Source organism: Myxine glutinosa, chromosome 1 (genome assembly GCF_964187855.1).
Source record: "Myxine glutinosa chromosome 1, kmMyxGlut1.1, whole genome shotgun sequence".
Lineage (NCBI taxonomy): Eukaryota > Metazoa > Chordata > Myxini > Myxiniformes > Myxinidae > Myxine > Myxine glutinosa.
In genome coordinates, this window is record NC_136261.1 from 141,596,194 (window position 1) to 141,609,356 (window position 13,163).

At 39.6% G+C, this 13,163-nt stretch overlaps 1 protein-coding gene across 10 annotated transcripts in view; it reads right to left on the reverse strand.

Annotated features, from left to right (window-relative positions):
* Window positions 1-13,163, reverse strand: part of LOC137429041 (diacylglycerol kinase iota) — a 687,154-nt gene that overhangs the window by 196,234 nt on the left and 477,757 nt on the right. For all 10 annotated transcript variants that reach the window (XR_013623429.1, XR_013623428.1, XR_013623427.1 and 7 more), the window contains 2 exons: window positions 11,423-11,622; window positions 2,252-2,352 (listed from right to left, as the gene is read on the reverse strand). Coding sequence is in view for 7 of the 10 variants with exons in the window: in XM_078777718.1 (XP_078633844.1) it covers window positions 2,252-2,352; window positions 11,423-11,622 (301 nt within the window). In the remaining 3 variants the exon portion in view is untranslated. The remainder of the gene's footprint in view (window positions 1-2,251; window positions 2,353-11,422; window positions 11,623-13,163) is intronic.

The window sequence follows — 13,163 nt, forward strand, 5'->3', positions numbered from 1 at the left end:
GCACGTTCAGCCCGAGAGCAGACCGCAAGATGCTGAAAGAAGTCTCTAAGAACCCCAGAATGTCATCACGGGACCTACAGGTAGATCTTGCCACTGTTGATGTCAAAGTGCACGAGTCTACCATTAGAAAGAGGTTGCACAAATTTGATCTACATGGGAGGTGTGCGAGGAGGAAACCTTTGCTGTCCAGAAAGAACATTAGGGCAAGACTAAAGTTTGCCAATGAACACCTCGGCAAAGACCAGCACTTCTGGAACAATGTGCTCTGGACAGATGAGTCAAAGGGAGAGCTATTTGGCCACAGTACCAGAAGACATGTTTGGCGAAAACCAAAGACAGCACTTGACCACAAGAACCTGATACCAACTGTAAAGCATGATGGTGGAAAAATTATGGTTTGGGGCAGCTTTGCTGCATCAGGGCCTGGGCAGCTCACCATCATAGAATCCACTATGAATTCTTCATTGTACCAGAGGGTGCTTGAGGATAATGTGAGGCCATCTGTAGGAAAGTTGAAGCTCAACCGAAGGTGGACCTTGCAACATGACAATGACCCTAAACATACCAGTAAATCCACCAAGGAATGGCTGAAAAGAAAGAAATGGAGGGTTTTGGAATGGCCAAGTCAAAGTCCGGATCTAAATCCCATCGAGATGTTGTGGGAGGATTTGAAACGAGCTGTGCATGCTGTGCAACAATTTTTTGTTGAATAAATTATTGCAAAGTCAATTTCTCATTGTTTTTTGTTCAATTAGATCACCTTTATCTATAGTTACTGTTTAAATGAACATCAAATATTGATATGTCCACATATGTTAAAAAGATTTAAAAAACATTTCATGGGGTGGACTTACTTTTTCCACATGCAAAATTTGCATTTATGTTTATTTAAATTATACAATGGACTACAAAATGTAAATGTTTCATGATATTTGTTGTATTATATCACCATTATCTATCAGTATTGTTGAAATGAAGATCAAATATCTGTATGTTGAAATATGTTGAAAAAGTCAAAACTTTACATGGGGTGTGCTTACTTTTTCACGTGACTGTGTATATATATATTTGTTTTGCTCCACAGTTAAATTAAAAAACAACAAAAAAATGATGATTTTTTAAAACAGTAATCATGTATGCTTTAATTATTGCTCCGCTTGGTAAACATGTGCATCATTATTCTCTCAAGGCCAGGTGCTTGTCTCAGCTCTCAAGGCCAGGCATCTCTCTCGAGGCATCACTGACGTGTGTTTAGCTTGTGCTGGCAAAGTTGTGTCTCAGAGCTCATATCAAACTACTGAAAATGAATAGTATTTGAAATAAATTTTCGTAAGATAAATGCAAAAGAAAAATCTTATTTATTCTTGATATGGTATTTTTGAAATGACTTTTTAATCAAACTTTGCTTCCAATAAAATATTTTAATGTGATTCTAAAATGTGAGCTGGTGGATTTAAATCTAACTGCAATTACCAGCTCCATACAAAATAATCTAATAAGTGACAGGGATGAAACATGACTGAATCATTGTCATCTCTGAGTCATAGTTGCTAAATGAGAGGAAAAAGGGGGTGATTCATCTAATCTGATTTTCCATTGTCGATTCAATATGTGGATAATCATGAGACGATCTCAGCAATCATAGGTTCTAATGAGAAAAGGCCAAAACTCTTGCATACAATAAGAAAGGATATTTAAGAAAATATTAACTATTGTAGGAAATTAGGTTTGCTGACATTTACAGTCTTAGCTCTTAACCAGAACAAAACAGCCGACAAAGGGATACCACTCGAAATATCCACCACATCCTGTTCCCCACTGCATTAACATACTCTTATCAACTTATGGTTGATATAAAATCGAATGTTTATCTTATCCACCAAACTCTAACAATAAGCACAGTAAAAACAACGCACCATCGCATAAGCTCCCCTGAACTTCGTTCCAGGTGAGATAATAATAATCAAAATGACCAAAAATAAAGGGAAAAAAATATGTAGCCTTTACAACAAGAGCATTTTCGAGTAACCCAACTGTATATCAGAATGCTACATGTCTTATCAAAGTTCAGCACACATCATTCCCTGACTTACTGCTCTTTTTATTTCCTCTTGCAATAGCATGCATGCCAGGAGACCACTTGTGCAAACAGAATAAATCAGCCACTCCTGCACCAATGACACATTACTCTGCTTATCGTCCCCCAGCAGGTCCCTAAGCACTTTGCCCCACTCGCTCAACCCAAACTTACAGGCCTCACGGAGCTTTTCTTTGTCATAATGAAGGGCCTCATAGTCATGCATGCTGATACGGCTCACTTGAACTTTCAGTTGCTCCAGAATGGCTTGAGAACTGCAGGAAGACAGTCAGTGTTCATTCAGAGTAATTTACGAGTGGTGTTGATTGTGGGTATTGCTTCCCAGTGTTTCTATACATGTTGGAAGAGCTGATTCCACTGCATTTGGGTTGACCAAAATGATTAGGTGGGTAGGTTTTACTTTTAATAATAAAAAAACTTGCAAACAGCCAGCCAGGCAGGATCTTAAATACCGGTAAAATAGAAAACTGGAAACAGCAATCAGAGAAAGCAGACCCTCGCCAGGAAGTGTTTTAGTGGTTCTTAAAGCTTTTGTGTTCGTAAAAAACAATGCCGGCCTAACCACGTGACCGATGGTCATCATTAAAAAAAAAATTCAATACAATTTTATCCCTAGATGATGCTCAAGAAATGTCATCTTCATCGGATTAAGTTTTGTACCTGACAAATTATGACGACATAATGGAGGCACCTATGACATCATCATTAACATATGTTATTCCCCATGGAGAATTCTTCACAATGAGCCATGTCTCATCTCTTTTCTATGCAGCGCTTTCGGATATATCGAGGTGCAAAGTTTTCCAGTTTTTACAAGATGGCGCCTGTACCACGTGACCAATGACGTCATAAATATCATTGAAAGAAATTGTACAGGTGGAGTTGTACCTATGGTGACAATTTCCTGTCAATCAGACCAACGGTTGCAGAGAAATCATATTTATTCTATGCGGACAAACAAACAAACAAACAAGAAGACATCATGCAGAGAACGATACTTGCAAAATCCACCAGACTCCCCCCCCCCCCCAAAAGGTTGCTATTGATCTAGCAAATTGTACATTTCATCAAGATTAAAATTTACAATCTTGATCAAAGTTTGGGTCAAGCAGATGAAAAGTGATGATTTTTTTAGATGAAAATTGATTTTAGAAGTTTGACCTAGAGTTGACCTTTGACCTTTTGACCTCAAAAATAGTTGGTTTCCCAATTTAGTGACTGTGCAAATGCTGTTATACTTTCAAGTCAATTGGATAAAAAATGGCGATTTTAAAAATTTGACCTCCAGATGACCTTTGACCTCAAAATCAATAGGCTTCTCAAATATGACAACCTCTACAACTTGGTGAAGTTTCATGACAATCGGTTTAGATTTGTGACCTGTAGGCGAGTGACAAACAAACAAACAATCTTGGTTTCATCAGAACAAACAAACACAGTTCAATCTTGGTTTCATCAGACCACAGAATCTTGTTTCTCACAGTCTGAGAGTCCTTTAGGTGATTTTTTGCAAACTCCAAGCGTTCTTTCATGTGCCTTTCACTGAGGAGAGGCTTCCGTCTGTCCAGTCTGCCATAAAGCCCAGATCGGTGGAGTGTTGCAGTGATGGTTGTCCTTCTGGAAGTTTCTCCCTTCTCCACACAGGATCTCTGGAGCTCAGCCAGAGTGACCATCGGGTTCTTGGTCACCTCTATTACCAAGGCCCTTCTCCCCCGATTGCTCAGTCTGGCCTGGCGGCCAACTCTCGGAAGAGTCCTGGTTGTTCCAAACTTCTTCCATTTAAGAATTATGGAGGCCACTGTGCTCTTGGGAACCTTCAATGCAGCAGAAATTTTTTTGTCGGCTTCCCCAGATCTGTGCCTCGACACAATCCTGTCTCTGAGCTCTGCAGGCAGTTCCTTCGACCTCATGGCTTGGTTTTTGCTCTGATATGCATTGCCAGCTGTGAGACGTTATATAGACAGGTGTGTGCCTTTCCAAATCATGTCCAATCAATTGAATTTACCACAGGTGGACTCCAATCAAGGTGTAGAAACATCTCAAATATGATCAAGAGAAATGGGAGGCACCTGAGCTAGATTTCAAGTGTCATAGCAAAGGGTATGAATACTTATGTCAATGTGATATTTCAGTTTTTTCTTTTTAATAAATTTGCAAAACTTTCTAAAATCCTGTTTTCTCTTTGTCATTATGGGTTATTGAGTGCAGATTGCTGAGGGAAAAAATGAATTTAAACGATTTCAGGATAAGGCTGAAACATAACAAAATGTGAAAAGTGAAGGGGTCTGAATACTTTATGAATGCACTGTATGTATTTATTTGGTGTGCAGTGAAACAAAAAACAAAAGCTGAAAAAACACAATCTAAAGCTGATTCGACACAGAAATCGTAAAATGGCCTGGACAATATTATTGGCACCTTTTATAAGTTGTTAGAAATAATTACATTTCAAGCAGGTGATTCTCCTTTACTTTGGAATTGAACTCACCTGTGGTGAGTTGCAGGTGCCTGCAATATCAAAATAACTCATTCAACCAGTTTGAATGGAGAAAAGGAGTTATTCTGCTGTTTTGTGTCACTTTGTGTACCGCAATGAGCATGGAGAAAAGAAAGAAAACCAGAGAATTGTCTGAGGAGGTCAGACACAAGATTGTAGCCAAGCATGGACAATCTCAAGGCTACAAGTCCATCTCCAGAGATCTTGATGTTACTGTCTCCACTGTACGCAATGTTATAAGGAAGTTTAAGGACCTTGGCACTGTATCCAACTTCCTGGACGTGGCCGCAAGAGAAAACTTGATTGAAGATTGCAGCGAAGGATTGTTCGAATGGTGGAGACATCACCTCGATCAACTGCTAAACAGATTCAAGCTGACCTTCAGACACAAGGTACGACAGTTTCAACTCACACCATCCGTCAACAACTCAATGAAAGGGGTTCTATTGTAGGAGACCTAGGAGGACCCCACTACTGAGAGAGACATATAAGAAAGCCTGACTGGAGCTTGCCAAAACACACCCGAACAAGCCAAAATCCTTCTGGGAGAATGTCCTGTGGACAGATAAGAACAAATTAGAGCTTTTTTGTAAAGCACATCATCTCTATGTTTACAGAAAACAAGACGAAGCCTTCAAAGAAAAGAACACATTCCCTTCAGTCAAACATGGAGGAGAATTGGTGATGTTTTGGGGTTGCTGTGCTGCCTCTGGCACTGGGTACCTTGAAGGTGTGCATGCATCATGAAATCAGGAGATTACCAAGGCATTTTGGGAGCGCAATGTTCAACCAGTGTCAGAAAACTGGGTCTCTGTCAAAGGTCATGGGTCTTATAGCAGGACAATGACCCCAAACACACTTCAAAAATCACCCAGGAATGGTTCAAGACAAACCGCTGGAATGTACTGAAATGGCCAGCAATCAGTCCAGATCTAAATCCCATTGAACACCTATGGGGAGATCTGAAAACAGCAGTTGGGAGAAGGAACCCATCAAATCTGGGAGAACTGGAGCAGTTTGCACAAGAAGAATGGCCAAACTGCCAGTAGAGCGGTGTAGGAAGCTCATCCATTGCTATAGCAAGAGCTTGACTTCAGTTATTTTGTCCAAAGGCTGTGCTACTGTATTTGTGCTGCAAAGGCTGTGCTGTGCTAAAATACAAAGGCTGTATTTTGTCCAAAGGTGTCAATAATTTTGTCAATGTTATTTTTATTTTTATTTTCTGATTTAAAAGGATATATAAAGTTTTGAATCAAAAACGAAGGTTCTGTAATATTAACAGTGAAATAAAGAATTATGGAGACCAACTACTTTTTGTCAATTTCAACTTATTTTTAGAGAAAATTGAGTTATTTGAAAAAAGTGTAAGGGTGCCAATATTTTTGTGTAAGGGTGCCAATATATATAATATATATATATATATATATATATATATATATATATATATATATATATATATATATATATATACAGGGTGAGTCAAAAGTAGCGCCCGATTTCTGTATGTATATATATATATATATATATATATATATATTTCTGTCAGTTGATTGTTTGTTTGCCATTTGTATTACAGTGTACAAGAAGGTAGAAATAAATGAATGACATGTTTATCTAACCATTTATTCGGGGGAAAATTATTACGGAAGTGTACGTACCAAGCTGTTTTACTTGCAATTTTCAAAGTGCCCTCCCTCGTGATCGATGCACAATTGCAGCCGAGCAGGCACAGAGTGGCACACACGCTTGCAGAGTTCGATATCAATTTCCTCAAACTTTGCAGTGATTTGAGCCTTCAATTCCTGAATGGTATGAGGCTTTTCACGATAAACAAGGTCTTTAATGAGCCCCCAAAGAAAGAAATCTGGAGGTGTAAGGTCTGGGGAGCGTGCCGGCCACTCGATCGGACCGCGGCGGCCGATCCACTTTCCGGGAAAGTTTTCAAACATGACGTCCATAATGAGGTGGAGCTCCATCTTGCTGGAAATAACATTCCTGATCTTGTACCCTGGGCCAATAATTGTCTGCAAGACAATTATTAACATGACATCCCAGAAAAAATCTGACAGCTGAAAAAACAGAAATCGGGTGCTACTTTTGACTCAACCTGTATATATATATATATATATATTATATATATATATATATATATATATATATATATATATATATATATATATATATATATATATATATATATATATACATATATATATATACACACACACACACTACCGGTCAAAACGTTTTAGAACACCTCAATTTTTCCAGTTTTTATTGAAATTTACGCAGTTTAATGTCGAGTGAATAACCTGAAATGGTACAAAGGTAAGCAGTAAACTGCTCGAGGTTTAAAAAAAAAGTTTAGGTTAGCAAAAATGGGAAAATAATGTAAATTGCACAGTTATATTGTAAAAAAGGCCTTCTTCAGGGAATAAGTAATAGGTTAACAACTTACAGCTGTAGTGCAGCAATGTAAATAAATTAAGCCTTGAAAGTTGATGCAAACAATTCCTACAGGTGTCCCAACCTCTGCTTATGTGCAAACCCCCTGTCTGTATAGAAGCAGTACTGGAACAGACTGTTATTATGCCTTCTGAAGCATTCTTTGGACAATATTGCACTGCAGGAAGTAGTATATTGGAAACTGGAGGAAACTCTGACAGGAAGAGGTCTGGCAGACCCAAAGCCACAACAGAATCAGAAGACAAATTTCTAAGATTCAACAGCTTGCATGATAGGCGGCTCACAGGACAACAGCTACAAGCATAGCTTAACACTGGTCGAAGTAAGCAAGTCTCAGTTTCAACTGTGAAGAGAAGACTTCGAGCTGCAGGTTTGACAGGTCGAGTGGCAGTAAGAAAGCCATTGCTAAGATGGAAAAATAAGAAAAAGAGGCTTGCCTGGGCCATGAAGCACCGCCAGTGGACTACTGAAGACTGGAAGAAGGTCTTATGGACCAATGAATCAAAATTTGAAATCTTTGGTTCATCATGCAGGGTTTTTGTACACCGTCGAGTAGGCGAAAGGATGGTTCCTCAGTGTGTGACACCAACTGTCAAACATGGAGGAGGAAGCGTGATGGTCTGGGGCTCTTTTGCTGGATCCAGAGTCGGTGACTTGCACAGAGTGACTGGCACCCTGAACCAAAAGGGCCAGCACAGAATTTTGCAGCGCCATGCAATACCCTCTGGTATATGCCGAGTTGGTCAGGGGTTCATCCTACAGCAAGATCCTACCCTAAACACATTTCCAGGCTTTGTAAAAACTACCTTCGAGGAAAAGAACAAGACGGGAGGCTTCAAGTCATGGAATGGCCAGAACAGTCTCCAGATTTAAACCCCATCGAGCTGGTTTGGGATGAACTGGACAGAAGGGTGAAAGCAAAGCAACCTACAAGTGCTACACATTTGTGGGAACTTCTGCAACAGTGTTGAGAAGAACTTCCCAAACAATATTTGATTTCCATTTGTTACGGAGTCCTCTACAATCTCCTGGTCTCGGTCACCTCCGAACTGCGAGAGGAGCCCCGGATGCCACGAGTGTGTTCGGCGGTTACATCTGCCAAAGGTGGCTACTTTGCTGAGTCCAAAATTTAAATTAAATTTTGTTAAACAAAGTGATTCTATGATTTATTTTTTAGCTCCAATTGTTTATTTGTTCTGTGCTTAATTTCAGAGTATATTAAGACATTAAACTGCATAAATTTCAATAAAAACTGGAAAAATTGAGGTGTTCTAAAACTTTTGACTGGTAGGGTATATATATATTTAGTGGCTTAAGAAAGTATTCACACCCCTTGATGTTTTCACATTTTTTTGTTTCACAGCCTGAATTTAAAATGGATTACATTGAGATATTTTGTCACTGATTTACACATAATACTCCATTATATCAAAGTGGATTTTTTTTTCGAACCTTTTACAAAATAATTGAAAATTTGAAATGTCTCAAGTCAATAAGTATTCAACCCTTTGCTATGATGCTCCAAATTGAGCTCAGGTGCATCCAATTTCCTTTGATCATCTTTGAGGAGAATGCGCTTCAGAGTGCAAAAAAGACCTTAGACTGGGGTAAAGATTTACGTTCAAACAGGACAATGACCCCAAACATACAGCCAAAGCAACACTGGAATGGCTTCAGAATGAATATGAATGAATGAATGAATGATCGTTTTAAGGCCATTTTCCCCGCTAGAGCAGAGGTTAGCCTTGCGGGCCCCATGACAATCATGGTTTCCTGTTTGAGGCAATGTTTTTATGGCCGGATGCCCTTCCTGGCGCCAACCCTTAGTCGCCCAGACTTGAATCCCATTGAAAATCTGTGGAAAGGCATGAAGATTGCTGTTCACGGACGCTCCCCATCCAACTTAACAGAGCTTGAGCAAATCAGCAAAGAAGAATGGGAGAAACTCCCCAAATCCAGATGTCCAAAACTGATACAAACATACCCAAGAAAACTTGAAGTTGTAATTGCTGCCAAAGTCACTTCTACGAAGTATTGACTCATGGGGATGAATACTTGTGTAAATTAGATATTTCAGCTTTTCATTTTTTGTTTTGTAAAAATTTCTCAAAAAACATTTCCTCTTTGACATTATGGAGTATTTTGTGTGGATCAGTGACAAAAGAAATCTCAACTTACCCCATTTAATATTCAGGCCGTAACACAAAAAATGTGAAAAACTTAAGGGGAGTGAATGCTTTCTGAAGCTATTGTGTGTAGTAACACACTGAGCAGTAAAAGTGGAGATTCTTTATTAAAGTCTGACGTCTCCTGAACAGACGAGTTCTCTTCCTAAGAGGCGTTAAGAGTGGCATGGTGGTGACACCACGTTAAGCTCCGTTGTGGGTGGTTCTGAGTTGTGGATTGCTCCAAATCCTTCAATTACAGTGTCCAGCTTGTTCAAATTAGCGAGACACAGAGCTTGTACTGCCTTGCACGTGAACTGTATTGCTGGCCATGTTGAGTTGATATTTTGTCTGAAACGGTCAACATTTGCCGTATTTAATATTAAGAACAGCTATCATTAATGAAACGCAGCCACAACGGAGAAGGGTCAGCATGCAGTCAGTGTTTGTTCTTCAAAGCATTGCATCACCAATTTGGCGATGAGCCCTGAGATAGGTGAGCCCATCGGGGTTCCTTGATTTTAATGGTATGTAGTGCTGTCGAATATGAAGTGTGGTGATTGAGTAAAAATTGGATGAGTGATATGAGATGCTCGGAGATCAGGCGGCTGTTGCTGGCTAGCTCTTGGTCGTTGTTGATGTATGGTTCTAAGATTTGTGTTGCCTCTTCGATGGGTATGGATGTGAACAATGAAATAATGACGAATGAGACCATAATTCATCAATCTTGAGGTGGATATTTCTAAATCGGTCAATTAAGTATTTGGCGTTATTTACACTGTGTGCTGATTGGGCTGTTAAGTGCATAAACTGATATGCCGACTTGCATATCCCACATGCAAAGCATTACGCAATCAATTACAATACCAACAAAAGCAGCAAAATAATATAAACATGGGATGCAAGCCATCCCCAACAGAGCTTAACACATTGTTACTGTAGGGGATTTCATCAAGTCACTATCCAGACAGGGCAGCAGTGTTCCAGGCTGGAATACACTGTGGCCCATTTCCCTGGCGGCTAGTTGTCTGACTTTGAGAAAGTGTTGACAATATCCCATGTTTGTTCTTGGCAAAACATTCTTTCCGAATGAGGCCATGTCAACTCTGTACAGTTTCTATATAGGGCGGCAGTCTGTGTTTTTAGGAATGGATGAACACGGAACGTTGTTTTAAGTTCATTGATCTTTGAGGGAAGTATATTAAGCCCACTATGGGTTGTGGCTCGCTGAGATGTTGGGGCCGGCTGTGGAGGACCATGATGTCACTGTAATGTTCAATGTGGTGTTACTGGCTTACACGCCACGCCAACATCTTCCATGCATGTATTCTTATCTATAATAAATCTCTTGTACACTGTCCGGGTCCTGACAGGGTGCTGATTCCGGGGAAGAGGGATTGAAACCCACGACATCACCACCACACCACTCTTTTAACGCTATTGAGTAAGACAACGAGCTTGTTCTCAAAATGTCAGACTTTAAAAAATAAGCTCCTTTTACATCTCAGTGTGCTACATTTTTCCAATATTAATCCTGAGCTGAAAATCTTCCAACATGTACATATATTTATATTATGCATACATATACATCTCCTAAAAATATATTTTGAAAACAAAAAAGTTAGTTTTTGGGGGATTTAAAAAAAATCTCTATGTAAATGTGTACCGTGTTGCGCCACCTGGTGTTGGTGGCAGAGGGTATTACAATTTCCTTTTTTACCTGTGCAACACTGAGGTTATGAAGGGCTCTTTGCACAGGAAAAAATTTCCTCCTTCCCTTCCCCTCCTCCCCCAAAACGGAGGGGCCTGTCAAAGCCACCCCCCCCCCCAAAAGATGTATATGTAGTATATCTTTCCCCTCCCTTTCCCCTCACCCACCCCTCCCCTCCCCCGTGCACTCCCCCCCCCCCACTCCCTTCCTCAACCCTCCTTCTCCTGCACACCTTCCACCCCGAGACCCCCCGGCAATGCCGGGTACTCCTGCTAGTATGTATATATTGTAGTCTTTTCTATTGCCCGCCTGGCTTCATTATCGTGCATTTTGGCAGAATTTGCTAGCTGTGTTTGAATCATCTCTTCCCAAGCTATTTTTTTGGCATATCAACCTCAATACTTTCACCTCCAGTCAACACCACGAACTGTCATTTGCACCCTACTTCCTTGACCCCTCTTAAAGTGTAATATGTGCACTCTCACTCATTAAGATGTGGTACAGATGCACGGCGCTTTGCTTTCTGCACCATGTTCGCCTGGTTACGCAGAGTGATGTGAATGACAGATGGTGAAAGGCGACATGGCTCGCCATCCACTTGCATTGGAACAGACTTGAAGGTGGTGAGGACTACTTCACGGCACTGGTGCAATCTCTCTCCGTGACCACCAACCTGCAGGGCCGCCTGAGAGGTGGGCGAGGAGACATGTGCAGTTAACGGAGCATGTTTATGCAGCAAGCTGTGGTTGAGAGCGTAAAGCCACTTGCAGCAAAGAAGAATTAAAACTACTTTGCAAGAAATTTGCTTGCTTATTTCAGAAAAAGAAATGTGCAAATTCTTGAAAAATTATCTTGGTGAATTGAAGCCATTATCACAGACAAGAAATGCAAAAATGATTTCAGAGCTTTTCATTATTAAAGCTGCCATTCTATCATTCAAGTTATGGTTAATTTTTGCATGCACATTCAGCACAATTTGAGTGAGCTCCCATATACAATAAAAAACAAGAAGACGAGTCACCAAAAGATGGCCGATGATGGTATAAACTTCTCTTACAATTAGTAGTGTATTTCATTATCATAAATGTGCCAAAGACTTTACAGATATTGGCACCATTGAATCAACTTACTGGCATGGCAAGACTTTCATGATTCTTGGTGGTTTCCCCTTGCTTTCCCAGAAGTGTCAGAGCAGGAGGAGGCAATAACTCATCTAGAGTATGTGAAATACACCTTGGTATATTTAACATCCACCAACTATCAATGCTAGCAGGTGTGTCCTCTGGCTTAACATCCTTCTGTTAGTGTACACACGAAACACCAGGATTAAAAGTTTATAGCTCAGGCATTCAAATCCGGCATAGACAGCTCAAAGATGAGTGCGCATACCTACCTCTAAGCTATCCTTTCAGCGCCACAGAAAGTTCACATGAAGTCAAAAAGAGTAAGCCCAAATTTTTTTTACTGTTTGGGAGTTACTGTTAGTTACTTAAAGGTAAGCATATTTGAATAAAAGTTATACAAGTACAGATACATTCAAAGTACACCGTCCCCATGCCAAATAAATAAATATCCTCCAGCGTGGCATTGCCGGGCCCCCTTCGGCACCCAGCAATATCGCCGTGCAGCTCATAGAGACTGTATTGGGAAAGAGAGGTGTACAATAATTGATTGAATAAATGCATAATTAAAATCAACAAATAATGATCATACAATATTTTCTTAATCAATTGGCTAATAGCATACCTAAACCACCAGTGCTTCATCTGAAGCTGTAACTTTTTGAAGATTAATTAAATAAGTCATTAATTGAAAAAATTAAAGAATTAAATGATTAATCAATAAATAATTAATCGATTAATTGATTAATCAAGAAATAAAAAAATATCCTTTACAGCCAAATCACTTTGTCCCTGTCGTGTCCAAATATCAGCTTCCAAGCTCAAAAGGTGCCTGAGATGTTGCCCAGATGAGAAAGGAAATAAATAAATGATGAAAATAAATAAATAGTAATCATAAAATAATTAAATAATTAATCAATTGGCTAATATAATACCTACACCACCACCGTTTCATCCGAATCTGTAACATAATTTTTTTTAAAATTAAGTCATTAATCAAATAATTAAATAATTAATCGATTTATTGATTAATCAATAAATCAAAAATAGCCTTTATAGCCACATCACTTGGTCACTGTCATGTCCAAATTTCAGTTTCCTAGCT